The 23,279-nt window shown below is 46.8% G+C and overlaps 1 protein-coding gene across 1 annotated transcript; it reads right to left on the minus strand.

Moving 5' to 3' along the window:
• Positions 1–2,035: 2,035 nt before the first annotated feature.
• On the minus strand, positions 2,036–15,817 carry PPIC (peptidylprolyl isomerase C). Its single transcript, XM_045486946.1, has 5 exons — positions 15,229–15,817; positions 8,710–8,823; positions 8,151–8,244; positions 5,453–5,637; positions 2,036–2,685 (listed from the first exon to the last, which is right to left on the minus strand). The coding sequence occupies exons 1-5, from the start codon at positions 15,691–15,693 to the stop codon at positions 2,557–2,559; spliced, it is 987 nt and encodes a 328-aa protein (XP_045342902.1). The 5' UTR covers positions 15,694–15,817; the 3' UTR covers positions 2,036–2,556.
• Positions 15,818–23,279: the final 7,462 nt, after the last annotated feature.

The following is a 23,279-nucleotide window of genomic DNA, read 5'->3' on the forward strand; positions in this document are numbered from 1 at the left end:
AATGTTCTGGTTAGCCTTCAGGACATCCCCGCTCCCTCTTCCACCTCACCCCCTGCCACCCTCACTCTGCACACCCGGACTCTGATGTTCCTTGAAGCCACCAGCCTGACCGTCAGCCAGGCCCACTGCCTCACACACTCTTCCCTCTGTGTCCCCCGGGCTTGCTGCCCCCTCACTTCCTTCAGCCTACACTCAGGACTTCCCGGACCACCTCACCTCTTCACTCTGTCCTCTCTCTGTGCTATTTCTCTCCAGAGACTTACACCTACCTGATGTCCTGCTATATATTCATGTGGCAAATGTTTGAATTATTTGTCTTCATGGGAACCACTAGGCTGTCACTGTGAGCAGCTCTACCCAGCCCTCAATAAATATCTGTCAAGTGAGCTAATAAATGAGTTTGGCAGGCCATGGATGTACCCGTCCGTAGGGTCAGCCTCCCCTACTGATACGAAATACTTGCAGCAGTGGTGTGATTCCCCAAAGAAAATGGGCAGCCATGCCCAGATGGCAGGGAGAACTGGGTGCTGGACCAACCAAACACTGGGGCCCATGACCATTTCACATCTCTTTCAAAAGCAAAGTGCCAGGAATAGGACTTAAAATACAGATGTGAATGCTTTGAGTTTCTTTTTTTTTTTCTTCTGATTTGTAAAAATGTGTATTTTGAGAGAGAGCACAAGCAGGGGAGGGGCAGAGAGAGAGAGAGAGGGAGACACAGAATCCAAAGCAGGCCCCAGGTTCCAATGCTCAAACCCACAAACCGTGAGATCATGACCTGAGCCAAAGACCGACACTTAACCAACTGAGCCACCCAGGTGCCATTTGAGTTTCTTGATGTGTAAACTAGCTCCCCTATTAAAAAAAAAAAAAGAAAAAGACTCTCCTCATAGCAGACAAAATAATCTTTCTTCAATGCAGACGGCATCACACCCTTCCCCAACTTAACACGGATAGCTCCCCATTGTACGGTGTATAATGGAAGAAGCCGGCTGTGGCACCCAGGCCCGCACAATCCAGTCTCAGCCTGACTCCTCTGCAGCCCCGGAACCCACACCTTCTCACCGGGGGACCCTCCGGCCTCTGCTGGCCTCTCTGCCTGACCCCCACCTACCCTGTCAGCCTCAGGCCTCAGCTCCAACATCCCCTCAGGAGACCCTTCCTTGACCGAACAGGGCTCCTCTTTCACCTGCTTCACACACATGGGTGTCTCTTCCTCACCCCATCAGCACCCTGTCACCTTATTTATTCTGTCTCCAGCTCTAGAATGTAAGTTCCGTGGGGTCCTTTTCTTGCTGTTCTGGAGCTCCAAACTGGTACCTGGCATGTCGAAGGCCTTCAGTGAATTTTTCTTAGAAAAAAAAAAAAATGAGCAGGTTGCTCACCAAGAGGGTTACAGCAGCTAACACCCCCATGGGCAGTGAGAATGCTCATTTCATCTCCCATCCTGTTGAGATGAAACAATTTGCTTAGAATACAGCCCAAGAGATGGATTTTTTTTCAAAGGTAGTTCTCAAAATTTATTTACTGTTCTTTTTCTTTTTTTATTGAAGAGCTGGAATCTTGGGGAGGTCCTGACTGCGTGGGTCCTAGAGGAGAAGCACCGGGGCCGTTTTTGAGCATAGCCTGCCCCCATTTGAGGCCAGGCACTCTGTTCCAGCCAGGTATGTTCCAGCAAGGCCCCAGGAGGGTTCCACTTTCTCATCCGGTTTGAGCACAGCCCGAATCTTCGTGCTCACTGTGTAACTAGGAAAAAAAGGTGCCCTTTTGTTGCAGTGGGACTCAAGGGAACTTTCTCAAACTGTTACAGTGGCTAAAAATTAGTGAGTTAATCCGCTCAAGTGTTTGGGATGTGGTCAGGCGTCATTTGTGTGCATTCCCATCCCAAATTAGCCAATCGTGTTGGTATTTTGATGGACAGAACCCCCTCTAGTCTGTTCACTGTTAACATCAGAGTACGTATATTTTTGTACATGGATTTTTTTAAAGAACTTTAAACTAAAAAAAAAAAAAAAAAAAACTCTTGCAAAAAGAATTGACCTATATAAAAAGCATTTAATATAGAGAACACAGAAGCACCTTCCACCAGGTAAAAGTCCCGATGACATTTATCTGATTGCACTAGTCACATCTCTCTTTACCTGCAGAGAATTTGTTTGAATATAAAATAACAAACTTCATGTCCCCATCTTCTTCATACACATCTTCAGCATCCCTCAACCTGAGGATCACATTTAATTCAGCAGAATAATGATTGTGCTCATAGAAAGAAAAGAGATCATCCAAAGTCTTCTAGTTTAAAAATAGCACCATTGGAGAAAGAGGATATGTCTTCTAAGTGCAAAGTCCCAAGGCAAGTGATTTACTGCAGTTCATGCAAAGTAAACACTGAGTGGCTGATGTTCTGAACTTCCCTGTGATCGGGGGTAGAAAACAGAAGTAAAAACAAACCAAAACAAAACAGAAAGGCAAACAATAACTTTGGAGAATCAAAAGACACACACACACACGCACGCATCCCTGCCAGAGTGTGTTCTTTGTTTTCTGCCCGTTGTATCACCAGTCAGGGACCTCGACCACGAAGGGTGTCTTCACGTCTACCTTGCCACTGCTGACGATGGTGCAGTTGGTGAGCGGACGGTCATGCCCATCAGTTGGCTGCAGTTCTATGGAGTGGACCACTGTCTAGGAAAGACAAGCAGACCCATGGCTCGCTTCTGACTGGCAACCATGGCGGTCAGAAGGTGAAATCGCTGCTGCCCAGTCTGAAAGCCCAAGTGGGAAACCAGGGTTTTTTTTTTGTTGTTTTTAGTTTTTTTTCTTTTGTTTTTTCGTTTTTGCTTTTTATTGGTTTTCTCCACCGCCCCCCCCCCCCCCACCGGCCTTGGTATGATTTCAAGAACCACACAAGCCAACCATGGTAAACTTACCATATTCAGGAAATTTACATATAACAGAATAAAATGTATCCACTCCCTTGCTAGTGAAAGAACGTATTTGTGAATTTCCCTCTTTTAATTAGCATTTTATATTCTAAACATAATTAGATATTTTTGTACACACATGGCTCTCATGAAATACATTTCTTCCTGCTTCACACCCGAAGTAAGAGTTAATTAACGTGGAGCAGGGATCAGTTTCTGCTCTGCCCTGTAAACGGTCCAGGCGTTAAGAAACCAGGTCAGAAGGCAGCCTTTAGAAGCGGAGCGGGGTCTGGGTTTGTCCATTTTCAAGCCGACCCCAGCCATTAACCTCCAGGTTGAGTTAGAGGCCCCAGCCCCACAGTGGCGTGAAAGCCCTATCTCTACCCGGGAAGGCTGCACACACCTGATGCTTCACACTGAAGGAGGGAGGATTTGTCCAGGACTAGGAATACTGGCTTCTGACCTGCTTCCCACACAGGGTTGAGACAAAGAGGGCAACAGTACGAAACACACACACACACACACACACACACACACACACACACACACACACGATTGTTTCCTTCTGGAGAGAAACGTCTGGTGATTTTTTTTTTTTTTTTTTTTCTGGAGAGAATATAGTTGTCATTAATCTCTCAAAGAAGTCTATGACTCAGAATGTTAAGGACTGTTCCTCTGAGACCAGGCAGGTCTCCTAGGATGCACCCCAGTGGGTGGAAGGAATTCAGTGCAGTCAGTTACAGCCATAAGAAGATCGAGAGGTCAGAAGATCTAGAAAAACCGTGACCAGAAGAAGAAAACACAACACGTGCACTCTTCATTCTCTCACGGGTTAGCGTGATGTATTCCACAACACTCATTGCGGGAATGTCTGAACCAGTTTACTTTTAAACTGTTCAAAACCTGGTTCGGCCCACTGGTCAAAAACCCAGGCTGGTTGAACACACGCACACCCCCGTTCGGCTCACGCCAAGAACAGCGTTCCCTAAGACGCTGGCGGAGTGGTGCACTTGTGACTGGGTAAGAATACAGTTCTGTGAGGACAGTGATGTCTCGCGAGAACACAGGCGTGTTCTTTATTGTGACAGGATGTAAAGTGAGCTGCGAAGTCATCCTTGTTGGCCATATTTCATCTCACTCTCCCGTGAGAACCCTATCTTCAGCAGTGCAGGCTGAATACTTGCTTGCTCTGTGGGTTAGGTTCTGAGGGGGGTCAGCTCGGTTCCTGGCTTTTCGATGGGCAGAATCAGGATAGCGGGGAGAAGGTGGGGAAGAATCGCCATAACGGAGCTAACGTTTGGAGGGAAGAGGCAGAACTCGGACCTGAGAATGAAACAAAAATATGGAAGAGGGCAGGGGAGTCAAGAATGGTCCAGGGTTGGGGTGAGCGGACCTTACAGCTGCTAGTTTAGGAGTTGGGAGAGCTTCTGTGGGCAGCTAGCTGCTAAGGAGAAGTGTTGGGAACTGAAGAGAGTAAGGATTTTAAGACGTGTTCCCAGGGATTAGGAGTCGGACCTCTCTGCTATTCTTTCAGACAGACCAGCAGAAATCTGAGTTCTCTCTAGCAGTTTTGGTTGCTGTACTGTGACTTCGAAAGTGACCTGTTTGTGTCCTGAAGCACCTGGGGCTCAGTGTCCTTTTTTTTAACAGTTTATATTTAATTGTGGTAAGAAACACATAACATAAAATGTACCATCTTATCTATTCCTACATGGACAATGCAGCAGTCTTACGTATATTCACAGTGCACAGCTCATGGGCAGAACTTTCTCATCTTGCAAAACTGAAACTCTGCACCCACTGAACACCAACTCCCATTTCTTCCTCCTTGCCAGCCCCTGGCAACCACCATTCTCCTTCATGTTTCCGTGCATTTGACTACTTTAGATACCAAAGTAGAATCATCCGGTCTTTTTGTGACTGGCTTATTTGACTTAACATACTCAAGGTTCATCCACGTTACACGTTACAGGATTTCCTTCCTTTTTAAGGCAGAATATTATTCTACTGTGTACACATATGGGACCCAAGTCTTATTTGGTTACATTAAAAAAGTTTTCATTTATATCAAGTAGTAAGATAAATTAAGTACTCAGTGTTTCCACGTCAAGTCTCCAGCTTTTGCCCCGGTGATCCTAACAGTCAGAACACCACAATATGGGGCGCCTGGGTGGCTCAGTCAGTTAAGCCTGTGACTTTGGCTCAGGTCATGTTCTTGCGGTTCATGGGTTCGAGCCCCGCATGGGGCTCCGCGTACTGACAGCTCAGAGCCTGGAGCCTGCTTTGGATTCTGTGTCTCCCTCTCTCTCTGCCCCTCCCCCTACTCGCGCTCTGTCTCTCTCTCTCTCAAAAATAAACATTAAAAAAATTTAAAAAATAAAATACCAGTTTATTCACCTCTGAAGAAGCCAGTCATCATATAATGATGAACCTCTAACAGACACATTTTAAAGTGAAAATAAATCACTGAAAAGTCCTTCATTATAAATAGAAGGCTTTGTATGAGAAATAATAACATATCAAGTTACCATTCCATCAAGGACTTTTCCAAATACCACATGTTTGCCGTCCAACCAGGTGGGCTTGGTCAAGGTGATGAAGAACTGAGAGCCATTGGTATCAGGCCCAGCGTTGGCCATGCTGACCCACCCGATGCCATAATGCTTCAGTTTGAAGTTCTCATCTGGAAATGTCTCGCCATAAATGCTTATACCTGGGTGAGACAGAGTGGAAAAAAAAAAAAGAGAATCTGGAGAATCACCAGATGTTATATGAAAGTAAATTCTTCAAAGGGAGACATAAGGTTTCAATAGAATTGGTTAACCTCTGGAGGTGGGGATGGGGAAAAGATGGTAAAACAAAGGAGGTGATACAATTTGGCTCTAGACACTCAGATAAACACAAAAGACGTGGAAGTACCGTCTGGCCTCCAAGCAAGACCCCAACGTTGGCTAAGCCAACAATTCACTCTGAACTAAGGAAGAGAAGGGCAGGATGATATCGTAGAGCCACATGGAAAGGCGGGTGAGCCATCCTCCTGGCTCAATCTCTGTCCGGAGTTTCAAGTCACTTGTCCTGTGTCACTCCTACCTTAGCACCCAACTGTGATGCAATTAGCACTTGCCACCCTCAGCTAATTCTCACAGCCCTACAGAACAGGTATTCTCAATCCCATTGTGAGTGAGGCAACAGGGGTTCCAAAGTTTGAAAACTGCACAGCAGAACTGGAAAGTCAGAGGACTTTCTGTCACTAAAGCTGCTGCTCCCTCCTGCATCAGCGCTCCGAGCAAGGGCAGCCCGCCAGGAGGTCATCAGGCACGATGACCTCCGGTCTCATCAGGAGACAGAGGGTGGTGGCAACCGGAGCACCCAGCGATCCAACCCCTGAACAGAAGAACCAGACACAGGCGTGTGGACTGGAGTTCTGGCAAAGCCCCAAGTGGAGCGGAACACGGTTTCCCCACACGACAGCGGGAGAGACCATGAGAAGTGTCTGCTCTGTCCTCTCCCACCTGGAACGCCTGCCACGCCCGCCTCCTCCGCCTCCCCTTCTGCCGGGCTCCTTATCCCTCGCTTGCCAACCTTAACATCCTGGCTCAGTTAGACGGACCAGGAGTGGGTGTCCAAGGCAAGCGATTCACAGCTGACTGGTCAGGGACAGACGAGGTGGCCTGGAGAAAGCTCTGCTCACAGAGAGATCGAGACTGAAGTGAAGGGATCCGAAAGGTCCTCCCTCCAAAACTCAGAGAATTTTAACTCAAGACGTGCGTGGACATTTGCACACGTGCATGCACACACACAGCAGGGAAGGAAAAGAGAGGGAGAAAAAAGCAGGAAAGCGGCCACAGGAAAGCTCAGTCACTGTTCCTGCCTGGCCCCAGGGCGGGACCCTGAGATGATGCGGGTCTCAAAGGACACTGCCACCGGACCTGCAGGCTTTTCCAGAGAGGCCCAGCTCTGCAGCAGCGGGGGCTTGCTTCCCCAGGCATCCACCCTGGCTGGCCCCACTGACCCGAGTCACCCAAACCACTTCTCTGCTCCACTCTACATCCCCATACCCCTGTGGCATTTTGGCAGGGAGTGAAAGTAACTCTCCCGAAGGACCCGGCCAATCCGAGGGCTGAATGGTCACCATTTTGTTACAGATAAGCCATGGCGGTAAGCATACACTTAGCAATAGTGCTTGCACATGGCCCGAGTGTTTCTTTAAAAAGTTAGCAATCTAATACCCATCAAAGCAAGTTATTTGCTGAACTGGAAATCTTAAACCTGAACGAAACTGAAATCCTAATGTGGTTGTAGCTATGGTGTGTGTCCAGGTCATAAACTCCCGGCGATCCCGAGGGAATACGTTCCAGGGAGCTGGGCACCTGCAATCCGCAGTGAGGAACCACAGCCTCGGGGATATCCGACGTTGCGTAAGTTTAATTATTTGTGCTTCGCAGGGCTCTGCCTTTGTTTACAAAAGCATATGTTATAATTTTGACAACTCCTCTGTTACTTTTTATTATTATTGTTGCTGGAAAAGCTGACAACAAAATGAAAGAATTTTGAAAGAAAGGGGTAAAGCCACCTGTAATCCTGCCTCCTAAATTCCAGCCTCGCCCTCCCAGAGTGGTGGCCTCCCCTGCAAGTTCTCCTCTCCCGCATCCCCGTCTGAGGCTGGCTGCCACCCCAGCCTGCACACGGTGTTATACTCAACCTTTCCTTCCTGTGTCAGATAGCCTTCTCTACTGTTGCAAACTGGGAGTCTAGCATTTTAAAAACTGCACAGTGGTCTACTGGATGAATATATCTCCACCACGAAAAGATAAGGAACACCAAAGCAATACTGTTTAAAATTAGGAAGCCTCCAGGTCACCATCTCGCAGTTTGTGAGTTCAAGCTCTGCGTCAGGCTCGGTGCTGGTGGTGTGGAGCCTGCTTGGGATTCTCTCTCCCTCTCCCCCATGTGTTCTCTCTCTCTCAAAATAAATTTAAAGAAAGATAAAAAAATAAATAAATAAAACTAGGAAGCCTCGCTCATTCACACCTAGGACTAGATTTTGGTAGATGAGGTCCTCCCCCCGCCCCCGCCCAAACCCTGTGCTTCTGAAGAATTAGTCTGGTGGTCTTGATGAATTGGTTTCCTGAACCTGGGAATTCGCTTCATGGGGTGGATACGCTGACTTGATCTGAGGTGTCAGTTTGGTAGACAGAAAAGGAAAAATGCAAAAGACAGCGTTACCGCCGGTGCCGTCCCCACTGGTGATGTCTCCTCCTTGAATCATGAAATCTTTGATGACGCGATGAAATGTGCTTCCTTTATATCCGTAGCCTTTCTAAAGAGATTATGTCAATTGAATATATGAGTAGGTATAACCCACACCAAAAGATAAACCCCAGCGTTTATCTGGAAAGGACACAATGAGAAAATGACACGAGCTATCGGCAGAACCTGAAGAGGTCCCTGCAACAAGGTACTAATAGAAATGTTCTCATTAGCAGACCCAAAATAAAGAAACCAACTGTGGAAGTCAAGGATTAATGTGAATAAGTGAAAACAGAGCAATCTGCGTTTTCATATGATGCAGTTCCCCTCAATTTCTAGAACCCCAAGGACACAGGGTGCCCAAAGAGTAAGATTTTGTACAAAAATAAAGTAAAATACTGTTAAGACGTCCCGGGTTCATTGGACCTGCTAATTCCACACTTATTTTCCTAGAAAACATCTGTATTTACGCTGGGCTTAAAAGAAGGGAGATCCCATTTTGTGCACAGTTAAGGGACCCACAGCTGAGACCTACCTCGCCTGTGGCCAGAGCGACAAAATTTTCCACAGTCTTGGGCACAACCTTTCCAAAGAGGCCAATCACAATTCTGCCAACATCTTTGTCTCCGATCCTCACATCAAAGAAGACCTGCGTGTGGTTGAACCGGCAGAGCACAGGCACAAGGTAAGAGAAGGTTAAAATCTGAGAACGCATCGCTATGCGAAAGGCCTCCCTGCCCCCACAGCAGCTTATAAGGGAGCCCTAAAACCCTCGTGTGGGTGCAAGGCACCTGTAAACATTCATTCCACAAGCACTCAGTGAGCCCCCGCAGGCCGGGCCCTGTGCTAGGTCCTGGGTCTGAAGTTGGTCAGCCAGTGAGGTCTCTGAGAAAACTCCATGCCCCCCTCCCCGGCCCCCACACACCCCCGACCGCACAGCTGCCACCTCCCATTTCCCAGCTCTGTGCTCTTCCAGAAGGGTGACGCTCCAAATCTTGGCAGGAGAGAAAAACTGGTGGAGAGAGAAATCGTCTAACCATCCAGATTTATTTTTGTGTGACTTCAAACAGGGCCCAATTCCCAGTGAGTTCTCATAGACATCTGCTGTCAAGGGAACTGTAAGACATCAGAACGCACAGCAAGTTCTCCGAAAGGCCTGCCACTCCCCTGCGAGCCCTGTGAGGCTCCGGCTCCCCAGCCTCATCCAGAGCTCCCCCCACCCCCACCCCCGACAAAACCGTTCACCCTGGGGACTCCACCGCTGAACTCAGGGGTCATGCTCCCGAAATTGGGGGGTGGGTGACTGCGTTCTCTCTTTCTGTCACCACATTTTAGAGCAGATAAAAGGAAACACAGACCCACAATGAGTGAGTCACTTGTGTGGATAAACCTTAGAAAGTTCTCTTAAACTATGTTGTAAAAAACTGTTCCATCCGAGGGGTGCCTGGGTGGCTCAGTTGATTAGGCGTCTAACTTTGGCTCAGGTCGTGATCTCACAGTTAATGAGGTCGAGCTCTGCGTCAGGCTCTGTGCTGACAGCTCAGTGCCTGGAGCCTGGAGCCTGCTTCGGATTCTGGGCCTCCCTCTCTCTGCCCCTCCCCCACTCACACTCTGCCTCTCTCTCTCTCTCTCTAAAATGAGTAAACATTAAAAAAAATAAAAAAATTGGGGCGCCTGGGTGGCGCAGTTGGTTAAGCGTCCGACTTCAGCCAGGTCACGATCTCGCAGTCCACGAGTTCGAGCCCCGCGTCGGGCTCTGGGCTGATGGCTCAGAGCCTGGAGCCTGTTTCCGATTCTGTGTCTCCCTCTCTCTCTGCCCCTCCCCCGTTCATGCTGTGTCTCTCTCTGTCCCAAAAATAAATAAACGTTGAAAAAAAAAAAAAAATTAAAAGTACCTGTTCTGTCTGAAACGAAACCACCCACGTTTTTGCCTCACAGATCACCGTGTTACAAGGATTCTGGGCTGGAATGCTTGAAAAGGCTACCAAGTCGAAGGGCATTCTATTAGCAAGTTTAGATTATATGAACCAATTTACGGTTTGAATGGGTAAAAAAAGACATTCAAGAGATAGCTTTAAAAAAATGTAAGAAGGGTTGTCAGAGGAAAAAGATGTCTTACAGTTTAGAAAAATCATAAAGTAAAGACTGTGAAGCGTTAGTCCAAGACAAGAGCTTCTGCCAATACATCAGCACGTCTGTCATGGGGTGATGTGATATTTAGTGTTCCGTGTGGCATTTGAGAGTTTTTACGTGGCCACAGCAGCCAAAACCGTATTATTATTTATACGGCACAACTTGATAGAATGTATAAGAGACCGGGCCCTTGAGGTGCGGCGATGCACTTGAGGAGAACAAGTCAATGCAGCTGGGGGACAGGAAGCTGCATGAATGTGCCACAAGCCCGGTCGTGCAGAGCCCACGTCGCAGAGAAGCCATTTCTCCAAAGTGATTTACAAGCCAACGAGAGAATTCAATGATGGGCAGTAACGAACCAGCATCTGGAAAAGACTCAGGGACACAGTCTTCTAGGGACACCATACAAGACGCTAGAAAAGCCTGCCAGACTTGTAAAATAAAGAAAAGAAAATATCGCCTTTGAGTGTTGAGACAGCACGAAGAAGAAAATGTGGGAGGGCAGCAGAAGATGAAGAAGAGGGCTTGTCACCCAGCAAAACGCGTCAATAAAAAAATCTGACTTTCTTACGTGCGGCCCAGCACACATACTAACAGCTTTTTCCCCCAAACTGAGCTTTCAACTTCATGACTGACAGCACGAAAACACAGCAGAGTTTTCCTGACTCCAGTGGAAATGATAAAGTCAAATCTTACTCGGGCAACAAGCGCGTGAGGGGCCAGAGGAGGCCCAGAGGGGGGCTGAGGGCTGAGGGCAGGCATCCTGGAAAAGGCGTGATGGGGAGCAAGCCTGGAGTGGGGGGACTAGAAGGATCATGAGCCCCACCTGGCAGAGCTCCTGAAATGTGGTCTCTGCGCACAGAAGCAACAGGGAGAGAATCTCACCAGTTTCAGAAGGAAGGCTGCGGCTATGAGATCTGGGTTTTGTTAGGCAGTAGAAAGGGAAGTAACAGGATCCAGGGAAGACGGGGGATATTACTCAAGCTGGGGGGAGGAGAATCTGGGAGCTCTTAGATCAGGGAGGAGGAGGAGGGGGGGAAGAGGGGGTGGGGGAAGGGGAGGAGGGTAGGAGGGGGAGAACAGGGGGGAGGAGAGGGGGAGGAGAGGGAGGAGTAGAGGGGGAGGAGAGGGAAGAACAAGAAGAGAAGGAGGGGGAGGGAGGGGAGAGGAGGAGGAGGGGGAGGAGAGGGAGGAGGGGGAGGAGTAGAGGGGGAAGAGAGGGAAGAACAAGAAGAGAAGGAGGGGGAGGGAGGGGGGAGGAGTAGAGGGGGAGGGAGGGGAGAGGAGGAGAGGGAGGAGGGAGAGGAGGAGGAGAGAGAGGGAAGGAAACAAACAGGACCTAGTCAGTGATGTCTCGGCACTGTGCCTACATGTCTCACGTGTCTCGTATAATTGATCCTCCCACATCCTTGGGCGAGGGGCACGTGCTGTCATCACCGATTAACACACGAGAAAAGTAAGGATGAGGGAGGCTCAGTGATTGACCAAGGTTTCCCAGCCGGGAGCAGGAAAGCCAGCTCTGCAGTCCCAGGTTACACCTAACTGGACTGCGGTTAATCCTGGCTCTCTCGGGCCAGGCAGGGGACCCTTAAAGGGCAGAAACGGTATTTTTAGGTCCCCAGTGCTTAGCACAGCGTCAGCTCGAGCGGGTCCTCAAAACGTGACTAGTTCAATGCCAGGTGATGTTACAGGAGGACCAGGGCACACATGTAGACAGAGGGTGCAGGGGACCCAAGGCAGACCCTATCACCCTAAGATCATCTCCAACTGCTGCGTGCCCTTGAGAAGCGGACAAGCGGTGAGGCTACAGTCCCACAGAAAAGAAAAAATGTATATATAAGTAGGTGTAACATAATGGGAAATCAGGTTTATAACAAGACAAGTACAGATGAAATGTTATGGTTGGAGGTGATGATTATCTATCTGTGCAGATCAGGGTGGGCTTCCTGGCCGAGGTGGCATCTGAATTCCACACTGCCCTTCAAGAGTAAGCACCTCAGTCATTTCTTTTATCCCCTGAGGGCTACTTTTGAAAGTCATTTGAAAATGATGGGCCACTGGAGGTGGGCAAAGAGGTTAGAGGGAAGAGGCACTCGGAGCCCGATCCAAACCCCTGTTGGGTTAATCCTGCTTCCCTTTCCAGAGCAACCAGGGGGGATGCAGGGAGGATCTGTTCCGGAGATGACCACTCCTTTCAGGGCTGCAAGTTCACAGGAAGATTAATACGGTAACGTGAATAACAGTAACAACTGGCCTTTTTAATCACCACTAAGCACTTTACCTGCTTTATCACATCTAATACACAAAAGCCCGGAGGGTAGATAGTATCTCTGTCTCCACTTACGGAGGAGGACACAGAGCCTCACACAGGAGGTCACCAGGCCATAGCCACTTGGCCCCTCCATGCTGTAGAAAGTGCCAGCGTGCTGTGCCGTTGGGCAGTTAGGAAGATGGCAGCATTATTCTCCCCACTCTAGGTGCCTGACCTTGCACACACCCCAGGGCATCTGCTGAAACAGCCAGGGCTGCACATGCCAATCCAGCGGATTTTGAGACCGGTGAGCCAGAGCCTGGACCTGAGGCTCTCCGGCTGGGCTGAGCAGGTGGCTGAGGCGGTGGCCGGTGAGTGCCACTTTAGGCCTTGTGGGTGACAGAGCCTCCCACCTCTCTTATAACAGATTCCTACTTTTTTTTTTTTTTTCAACGTTTATTTATTTTTGGGACAGAGAAAGACAGAGCATGAATGGGGGAGGGGCAGAGAGAGAGGGAGACACAGAATCGGAAACAGGCTCCAGGCTCTGAGCCATCAGCCCAGAGCCTGACGCGGGGCTCGAACTCACGGACCGCGAGATCGTGACCTGGCTGAAGTCGGACGCTTAACCGACTGTGCCACCCAGGCGCCCCCAGATTCCTACTTTTAAACGAAATCAGACGGAAAGGAAAAAGACTGATGGGGAAAACACTAGTGCCAGTTAATCTACTTCTCCCGACTCAGAGAGTTTTTAAGGTCTCTATTTTCCAGTAGGTTCAGTTGTTTTAAAAAGTCCACTGAAAAAGTCATTCGACAGGGTCAAATCTGCAGAAGACTCACCTACACAATTAGCTTTTAGAATTTAATGACAAATTTGGTAGGAAAGAAAAGGACATATATTAAAAATTCTGAGAGTGGGGGCGCCTGGGTGGCTCCATCGGTTGAGCGTCCGACTTCGGCTCAGGTCATGATCTCACAGCTCGTGAGTTCCAGCCCCGCGTCACAGCTCTGTGCTGACAGCTCGTAGCCTGGAGCTTGCTTTGGATTCTGTCTCTGTCTCTTTCTGCTCCTCACTCGCTTGTGCTCTCTCTCTCAAAAATAAACATAAAAAAAAATAATTCTGAGAGTAGAGTGCATGCAAACTTCCTCAGTGACAGCACCCTAGCCTAGGGGCTAAGAGGCTCCAAATCTTCCCCTCCTGCAGCCACCAGCTTCCTCCCCTCTTGGCCTCCCTTCTAGAAGTTCCCAACCCAGGCTACACATCTCCAGACGTCCTGAGTCACTTGCTCTGCGGTGGGTGACCGCACCGTTAGGTTTTAAAGCTTCCCTGGCCAAGTGTGTTCCCCAGTGCTGCCAGTGATATGCTCACACTAAGAAATTGTTCACGGTTTATCTGAAATTCATACCTAACTGACAAACTTCTATCTCAGCTGGCAGTTTACTTCGTATCCCCCACTCCCTTCTAAACCGTGGGCAAATCTTGTCAGTGTTACTTAAAAAAAAAAAAAAAAAAAATCAGATCAGCCCAAAACATGGAGAGGCTGGAAGTGAAATCGGTGCTCAAAACAATCGGGCTAAGTTTCTCTCTTTCACACACGCACCCGCATGGCCTTTCTGTTCACTCGGGCTACATCAGATGTTGGGGTGATCTCCCTCTCCCCACCCCACCACCTCGCGTGGGGTCTGTGGTGGAGGATTTAGGCACTCGGCCACTAGCTCCACAGTATCATTTCCACTGGCAAACACCAGCTTTATCGTTAAAACAACTAGCAGCTGCCCCTCCTTCCAGATTCCAAGACACTGCTGCCAGTGGGTTTTTCCAGAAGTGGTGATCAAGGGCACCAAACGATTCCCTCCCTTCCTCCCTCGCTCTCTGCACCCTCCCATTATCTTCTAGCCTGGGTAAATATGCTGAAAAAAAAAAGAGCTTAAAGTGGAGAGAAACAGTTCATGGTAGATAATCACTGCCCTCCCCCCGCCCCTCCATTCCCGATAGAGATTTTAAAAGGCTGGCAGAGCTAGTCCCATCCCAAGCTCAGGGTCCAAAGTCGAAAAAAGTCTAAGCCTAAAAGCACACCTCTCCCTCCCCACCCCCAGCGGGAGGACCACGGTCCTAAATACAGGAGGAGGCCAGTCGGTCTCTAGAGCAATGCACGTAAAGCCTACCCACACACCCCCCACGCAGAAGCTGGCCCCGGGACCGCCCCCCCCACCCCAGGCCCGGGTGACAGCGGCGGCGGCTGCCCACTGCGCCCCCGCGGCTCAGAGCGCGCCTCTTCCGCCCGCCCCAATCAGCATTCTTTTCCTCCTTCTGTTCCCGAGTCCCCGCCACGCCGAAGGAAGTACTCGCGCCGGCTCCTTCCTGGAGAAAGGACCCAATAGTTCCGGAAGCTTCCTCTAGCCCCCCAGCAGGTCACGTCGGACCGGACCACCCGCCCGGGGTACTCAGTTAGTTCAAACAGCTCGGCCCAGCGCCCCCAAGTCTCCCGGGACAGCGCCGCCCCCGCGCGCCGGCAGCCCCCTCCCCCCGCCAGCCCTGCGGCCGCCTCGCTTCGCCTGCGCCCGGGAAGCCCCCCTCCTCGCCGCCGCGGACGCTGAGGACCCAGTCCCCAAACTTCCCCCATCCCCCTGGCGCGCACGAAGGCAAGTTGCTGCCCGCCGCTCAGTCACCTTGGCCGTCACCGAGGGGCCTCGCCTGCCGACGCGCGAGGCCCCCGCAGAAGGCACTTGCGCGCCGAGTCCCACGCAGAGCGCGAGAGGTAGCAGCAGCCGGGGACCCGGGCCCATGGCGAGTGGTGGCAGTGGCAGCAGCGGCTCGGGCGCCACCGCAGTCTCCGGGACCGTTGGCCGGACTCCCGGGCGGCTGCGCCTGCGCGCTCCCGGGTTGGGGGGTGGAGGCGGGGAGGATGGGATGGGGCGGTCGGGGCAGGGCCGGAATCTGGGGCGCGCCCCTCCGCAGTTCAGCCCGGCGACCCGCTGGGGACTGGGGGCGGCGCGCCGCGGAGGGCGCAGCCGGGGCTGACGGCCGCTCCTGCGGCGGGTGCGCGGGGCGCCGGGGGTCCAAGCGAGCCCGCGGGGCCCGGGGGGAGGCGCGGCCCCTCGACGCCCGAGAGCTGCAGAGCGCGCGCGGGGCATCTCCGGCAACCTACGGCGTAGGAGCGCGTTAACCCTGCCGCAAAGTTCAGGACTCCCCGCGCTGCGGGGCCGCCTGGCAACTTGCGCGCGGCCGGGTCTCTGCGGAAGGGTCCGCGTGGGTGACGCGACATCCGAGGAAGAGCCACCGCCGCGCCTGCCGGCTTCCCGTGCTCCGTCCGAGACTTTAGCTTAAAGGTTTGGACGTCTCTCAGAGCTTTGGGAGCCCTGGATGTGTTGACTCGATTGCACGTGATGAACGACCCTTCACTGAGATGATGCAAGTTGGAGATACAAGTTTTACAAACTTAAAAGTAGGTTTAGGAAGATTATTTCATGATATGGGGAAAGCTCGTTATATCCTTTAATGGAAAACTCCGGTTGCAGAATCACATGGAAATTTTGATCTCATCTGTGAAAATAAATATATAAAGGCTTTTTTTTTTTTTTTTTTTTTTTTTTTTTTAACGGTGAGAAACGTACCACAATATTTACGGTAGCTCTGGTGACAGAATTAGGGATTTTTGCTTTCTTTGTAATTTTCTGATTTCCCAGGTGTTCTATACCGAGCATGTAAGTACTTTATAATCAGGAAAATGTTATTTTAAAGCTCAGTGCTTTCTGAATTAGGACTTCAAAGGACTTTTAAAGTTTTAGAGTAATAGCTCCAAAATTAACTGCAAATTAAGAATAGTATTCTCTTGGGTTTTTTTTCCTCTCTCTCTTTTTTTTTTAATGTTTATTTTTGAGAGACAGAGCACGCCAGCCTGAGCTGGGGAGGGGCAGAAGGAGAAGGAGACACAGAATCCAAAGCAGGTTCCAGGCTCAGAGCTGTCAGCACGTGGGGCTCCAACTCAGGAACCAGGAGATGCTGCTTAACCAACTGAGCCAGCCAGGTGCCCCTGTCTTGGTTTTCCGAGTGTCTGGTGCCATGACTTTCAAACCAAGATTTTCCTTGACTAAGCAGATAGGATTCCTCTGTGTAAGTGTAGATCTAAAATTAAACTGGAACCATTTCTTATGTATAAAAGGAGTGACTTCTACTTTAGAGGGGCAGGTAGAACACTTCTGAATTTAATAGTTCAGTCCAGTGAAAGATCTAGTGGCTTTCCTCATAACCTCTCGCCCCCAATAAAGTCACCCTTCTTGTATATAAATTGTAGCAATCTAAGCATATCAGAGCACTTATCACACGGAATGTTTGTATTTATTTATCTCACTCATTACTGTAATCGTTTTTGTCTGACTCTGTTATCAGAAGGTAAGCATTACCAGAGCAGGGAGCATACCTGCTTTTACTCCTGTTGATGACACAGACCTAATACAATGTCTGGCATATAGTGATTTCTCAGTAAATATTTGTTCAGTGGATGAATCTGTCTACCTACGTTTTAAAAATCACTTGATTGTGCGGCATTTGGGTGGCTCAGTCAGTTAAGCTTCTGACTCTTGATCTCAGGGTCTTGATCTCAGAGTGGTGAGTTCAAGCTTGGTGTTGGGCTCCATGCTTGGCATGGAGCCTGCTTTAAAAAAAAAAAAAAATCACTGTATTGAGAAGGTTAATACAAATAAAGAAAAGTGCACAGAATGAAAATCAATGAATTATCACAACAAAAGCACCACTAGAACTGTCTGCCCCCAAAGAGATGGGATAGTCAACAGTTCCTTGAAAACTCCCCTTGTACCTGCTCCCAGTTACTAACACGTTCTTTCCCCCAAATGGGAACCACAATCCCGACTTCTTACGTTATGGTTTTGTTTAGTTTTTTAACTTCGTTTAGTTGGAATCTCATAGCATGTATTCTTTTGCTCAAATTTATGCTGGTGAAATGCATCTGTGTTTTTGCACATAGCTATTTTGGTGCATAGCACAAGGTAGGGATGAAATTCCATTTTCTCACCCTAGGAATATCCACTTACCCCAACACAATTTTTTGGAAAGTCTCCTTTACTAACTGCTCTGTAATGCTACTTCTGTCATGGAACAAGTGTCTCTCCATGCATGGATCTGCTTGTAGGCCCTCTCTTCTGTCCACCTGACATCTTTGTCTATCTTCGCGCCAGTATCACATTGTCTTAATGAAAATAGCTTTATAATAAGTCTTCGTATTTAGTAATGCAAATGCTGTCACCTTGTATGACAGATTCTTGGCTGTTCTTGACCCTTTCCATGTCTGTATGATCTTGAGAATCACTTTGTCATTTCCATAAAGTGAGATTTTGATTAGGGTTGCCTTGTATCTATAGATCCTTTTGGAAAGACTTGCCATATTTGTAATATTCCAGTTCATGAACATGGCATATTCCTCCATTTATTTAGGTCTTCTTTAATTTATCTCAATAAGATTTTTTTAAATTTTTCTTAACATTTATTCATTTTTGAGAGACACAGAGAGACAGAGCATGAATAAGGGAAGGGCAGAGAGAGAGGGAGACACAGAATCCAAAGCAGGATCCAGGCTCTGAGCCGTCACCACAGAGCCCGACGCAGGGCTCAAACTCACGAACAGCAAGATCACGACCTGAGCCGAAGTCGGACGCTTAACCATCTGAGCCACCCAGTCGCCCCTCTCAGTAAGATTTTATAGTTCTGTACCCAAAGGTCTTATATGTTTTTTGTTAGATTGACTAAAATGTGTTTGGGTTTGTGTGTGTGTGTGCGCTATTATAAATTATACCCTTTTAACATTTATTTTCTTGTTTGTTGCTGTTGTAGCAAAATTAATTTTGCATATTAATTTTGAATAAATCGACTTTGTTAAACTTACTAATTGTAATAATTTATCTGTGAATTATTCAGGATTTTCTACAGAGACAACTATATCGTCCATAGATAATGTGTTTTACTTATTCCTTTCTAATCTTTACATTTTTCCTTTCTTTTTCTTGTCTTATTGCACTGGCCAGGACCATCAGTACAAAAGGAAGTAACAGTAGGGGGAGTCTTTGTTTTGTGGGTTAAACAGTGTTCTCCTGAAAGATAAGTTGCAGCCCTAAGCCCCAGAATCTGTAAATGCGAGTGTAGTTGCAAATAAGGTCTTTGTTAATGTAGAGTTAAGATGAAGTCATACTGGAATAGGATAGGTGCCCTACTCCAGTGTGACTAGTGTTCTTTTAAAAAGACGAGACACAAAGACGTAGACAGAGAAGAACACCATGTGAAGACCGAGGCAGAAATTGGAATGATGCATTTATAAGCCGAGGGATTCCAAGGATTTTGGCAACCACCAAAAGCTAGGAAGAGTCAAGGAGGGATCCTCCCCCAAGGCCTTCAGAGAGAACACGGCCAGGCCAATGCCTTGATTTCAGACTTGTAGCCTCTGGAATTGTGAGACAATAAATTTCTGTTTTGAGCTGTCAGTTTGTGGTAGTTAGTTATAGCAGCCCTAGGCAACAAAGTCAACATGTTTTAGTCCCAATTACAGAGGGAAAGCTTCCAGTATTTCACCATAAAGTCTCATACTTGCTGAAGGTTCTTTTGGGAATGGGTATTAATTTTTAGCTTATGAAAATTCCTTTCTAGTCCTCATTTGTTAAAAGTCTTTATGATGAATTTGATCGACATCATCTATTGAAATGAATTGAAAGGTGTTTTTCCCTCAGTCTGTTAATGTGGTGAGTTGCATTGATTTTTAAATCTTAACCCAGTATTGCATTCTGGAACACACCCAACACATATTGGCCTTTTTACATATTGCTAGATATGGTATGCTTATTTAAAAAAAAAAAAAACAAACAAAAAACTTACCGAAAACTGAAAAAAGGCATTTCTCTTGAAGTTTGGGGAAAAAATAGTGGGTAAAGTGGTTCTGGCTTTCTAGTTCAGACCAAGCTGATCTTTAACACTTCATCTTTATGTTAATGGATAAGTTTGCTAATCTTACGTTCACAATGTCGGCATCTGTATTCATCAGTCAGACCAGCCTGAAATTTTCCTTTCTTGGAATTTCCTGTCAGTTTTTACATCAGGGTTATTCTGGACCTTTTAATAGGAGTTGGCAAATGGTAGCTATCCTTCCTGTGTTCTGAACGGGTGTGTGTGGCTCCTTTTCTTCCTTGAATGTTTCTTAGAATCCATCAGGGCCTGGAGTTTTCTTTATTGAAAAGTTTTAAATCATAGGCTTAATTTTTTCAAGTAGTTGAATTATTTAACGTTTCTATTCTTCCACCAGTTTTTACATGTAGGGTATTTTGAGGAATTTCTCTATTTTTTTTATATTTTAATATTCTCTCCCATAAAGTTGTTTAATACATCTTTTTATTTTTATTTATTTTTAATTTTTTTCTTTTTCTCTTTTTGGTTTCTTTTCTTTTTCTTAAATACAGAAAGGGAAAAATTCATTTCTTTTTTAAATATTTAAAAAAAAATTTTTTTAACGTTTATTTATTTTTGAGACAGAGAGAGACAGAGCATGAACTGGGGAGGGGCAGAGAGAGAGGGAGACACAGAATCGGAAGCAGGCTCCAGGCTCTGAGCCATCAGCCCAGAGCCCGACACGGGGCTCGAACTCACGGACCGCGAGATCGTGACCTGAGCTGTAGTCGGACGCTTAACCGACTGAGCCACCGAGGCACCCCGAAAAATTCATTTCTATTTTCAATTTTTATTAAAAATATTTTTCTTTAAATTTTTTCTACTCTATTTTTTACTTTTGTGTAAATTTTTTCAAATTGTATTTTATTGTTTAATTTTTTAATGTTTATTTTTGAGAGAGAGAGAGAGAGAGAGAGAGAGAGACAGCTTAAGCATGGGAGGGGCAGAGAGAGAGGGAGACACAGAATCCAAAGCAGGCTCCAGGCTCCGAGCTGTCAGCACAGAGCCTGATGCGGGGCTCGAACTCATGAACCGTGAGATCATGACCTGAGCTGAAGTCAGACGCTCAACCGACTGAACCACCCAGGTGCCCCCCAACACATCTTTTTATAATTTTATAGATCTGTAGGCCTTAGAGTAATGTCTTCTTTTTCATTCCTCTCACTGTTTCTTTTTCTTTGGACAGCTTCACCAAGAGAGCTGGTAATTACATTTGTTTTTATTTCATTAGCTTGTGTTCTTAACTTTATTATTTCCTTCCCTCTACTTTCTCTGAGTTTAATTTACTCTTAGTTTTTGTATCTCCTTTAGATCCACTCTCTTTCTTTCTTTCTTTCACTGAGTAATATGAATTTGTATTTCCTCTGTGTCTTTTCATGGCTTGATATAGCTCATTTCTTTTTATCTTTGAGTAATAGTCCCTTATATGCTGTGCCACTGTTAGTCCATTCACTCAAGCAAAAGAAATCTCTTTGTTGCTTTCTGGTTTTGATAATTATGAATAGAGCTGCTGTAAACATCTGTGTGCAGGTCTTTGTGTGGACATAAGTTTTCAACTCCTTTGGGTAAATACATAGGAGAGTAATTACTGGATCATATGGCAAGAGTATGTTTAGTTTTACACGAAATTGACAGACTGTCTTCCAAAGTGGCTGTACCTGTTTGCCTTCCCCCTTGCAATAAATGACAGTTCCTATTGTCCCACGTCCTCAGCAGTGCTGGGTGTTGTCAGTGTTTTGGATTTTAGCCATTCTAATAGGCATGTGGTGGTAGTATTTTAGCTTATAATATTGTATAAGCCAAATTCTTTTTTTTTTAAGTTTATTTAGTTATTTTGAAAGAGAGAGAGAGAGAGAGCATGCGTAGGGGAAGGGCAGAGAGAAAGAGAGAGAGCTCTGTCAGCACAGAGCCCATCTCGGGGCTAGAACTCACAAACCATGAGATCTTGACCAGAGGGGTAATCAAAAGTGTGATGCTTCGCCAACTGAGCCACCTCAGGTGCTGCCAAATTCTTTTTTTTTTTTTTTTTTAAATCCAGGAAGATCACAACATCCCTGAGAAGAAAGAATTCTGAAAAGACACAAAGAAGTTAGTTTTATTTTTTAATTTATTTAAAGTAAGAGAAAAATAAAAGTTTACCCATTTCTCCTCTGACCACAGCCACCAACCAGTCTGTTCTCTGTATCTATGAACTTAGATGCTGGGTTTTTTTTTTTTTGTTTTTTCTTTTGATGCCTATTTATTTATTTTGAGAGCGAGAGGGTGTGTGCATGTGCTCGTGCACGTTCAAGCAGACAGAAGAACTGACAGAGGATCCAAGCACGTTCCGGGCTCAGCGCAGAGTCCAACTGGGGGCTCAACCTCATGAGATCACGACCGGAGTGAAATCAAGAGTCAGATGCTTAACTGACTGAGCCACCCAGGTGCCCGTGAACTTATTTTTTATATGTATGTATTTTTAGCTTTCACATGTAAGAGAGCTCATATAGTATGTGTCTTTCTCTGACTTATTTCACTTAGTTCATCAATTTTTATCCTTTCTTCTTCTGTATTGCTCAGTGTGCACCTACAGTGATAAAATCCCCCTTAATAAGCACAACTTTAGATGCTTCCCACAAGTTTTGATGTGTAGTGTTTTCATTATTCTTCCCATTTAAAAATTTTTCTAATTTACACTTTTAAAAGCCCATGTGTTTTTTAAAAGTCTGTTAGTTGGGACACCTGGGTGGCTCAGTCGTTTAAGCATCTGAATCTTGATCTCAGCTCAGGTTTTGATCTCAGGGTTGTGAGTTCAAGTCCCACACTGGGCTCCACACTGGGAGTGGAGCCTTCTTTAAAAAAAAAAAAAAAAAAGATTAGTAGTTTATTTCCTCAATATGAGTTAAAAAAAATCTTTTTGTTAGTGATTTCTAGCTTGATTGTATTCTTTTTTTTTTTTCTTCCAAAGTTTTATTTAAATTCTAGGTAGTTAGGGGGCGCCTGGATGGCTCAGTTGGTTAAGCGTCCGACTTCGGCTCAGGTCATGATCTCACGGTCCGTGAGTTCGAGCCCTGCATCGGGCTCTGTGCTGACAGCTCAGAGCCTGGAGCCTGTTTCAGATTCTGGTTCTCCCTCTGTCTCTGCCCCTCCCCTGTTCATGCTCTGTCTCTCTCTGTCTCAAAAATAAATAAATGTTAAAAAAAAAATTTAAAAATAAAAATAAATTCTAGGTAGTTAATGTATAGTGTAATATTGGTTTCAGTAGTAGAATTTTGTGATTCATCACTTAGTAACAGCCAGTGTTCATCGTAACAAGTGACCTCCTTAAAACCCATCACCCATCTAGCCCATCCCCCACCCACTTCCACCATCAACCCTGTTTTATCATTAAGAGTCTCTTATGGTTTGCTTTTCTGTCTCTCTCTTTTTCCCCCCTTCCCATAGGTTCATCTGTTTTGTTTCCTAAATTCCGCCTGAGTGAAATCACATGGTATTTGTCTTTCTCTGCCCCGCTCATTTTGCTTAGCATAATACGCTCTAGCTCCGTCTACATCATTGCAAATGGCAGGATTTCATTCTTTTTGATGACTGAGTAATACTCCATTGAATGTGTATACCACGTCTTTTTTATTCATTCATCAGTTGATGGACACTGGGGCTCTTTCCCCGTTTGGCTACTGTTGATAATGCTGCTGTAAACATCGGGGTGCATGTACCCTCTTCGAATCTATAGTTTTGTATCCTTTTGAGTAAATAGCTGCTGGATCATAGGATAGGTGTATTTTTAACTTTTGGA

This window comes from Leopardus geoffroyi, chromosome A1, assembly GCF_018350155.1.
Source record: "Leopardus geoffroyi isolate Oge1 chromosome A1, O.geoffroyi_Oge1_pat1.0, whole genome shotgun sequence".
Taxonomy (NCBI): Eukaryota; Metazoa; Chordata; class Mammalia; order Carnivora; family Felidae; genus Leopardus; species Leopardus geoffroyi.

Excerpts from the sequence above, each read along its gene's own strand:
- PPIC (XM_045486946.1), bottom strand. The coding sequence starts at position 15,693 with ATGCCCCGCGCGCGCTCTGCAGCTCTCGGGCGTCGAGGGGCCGCGCCT. Across the intron at positions 5,638-8,150 it reads CAGTGGGGACGGCACCGGCG|GTATAAGCATTTATGGCGAG; the intron begins GTAACGCTGTCT and ends TGTCTCACCCAG. Across the intron at positions 2,686-5,452 it reads GAAAAGTCCTTGATGGAATG|ACAGTGGTCCACTCCATAGA; the intron begins GTAACTTGATAT and ends TGTCTTTCCTAG.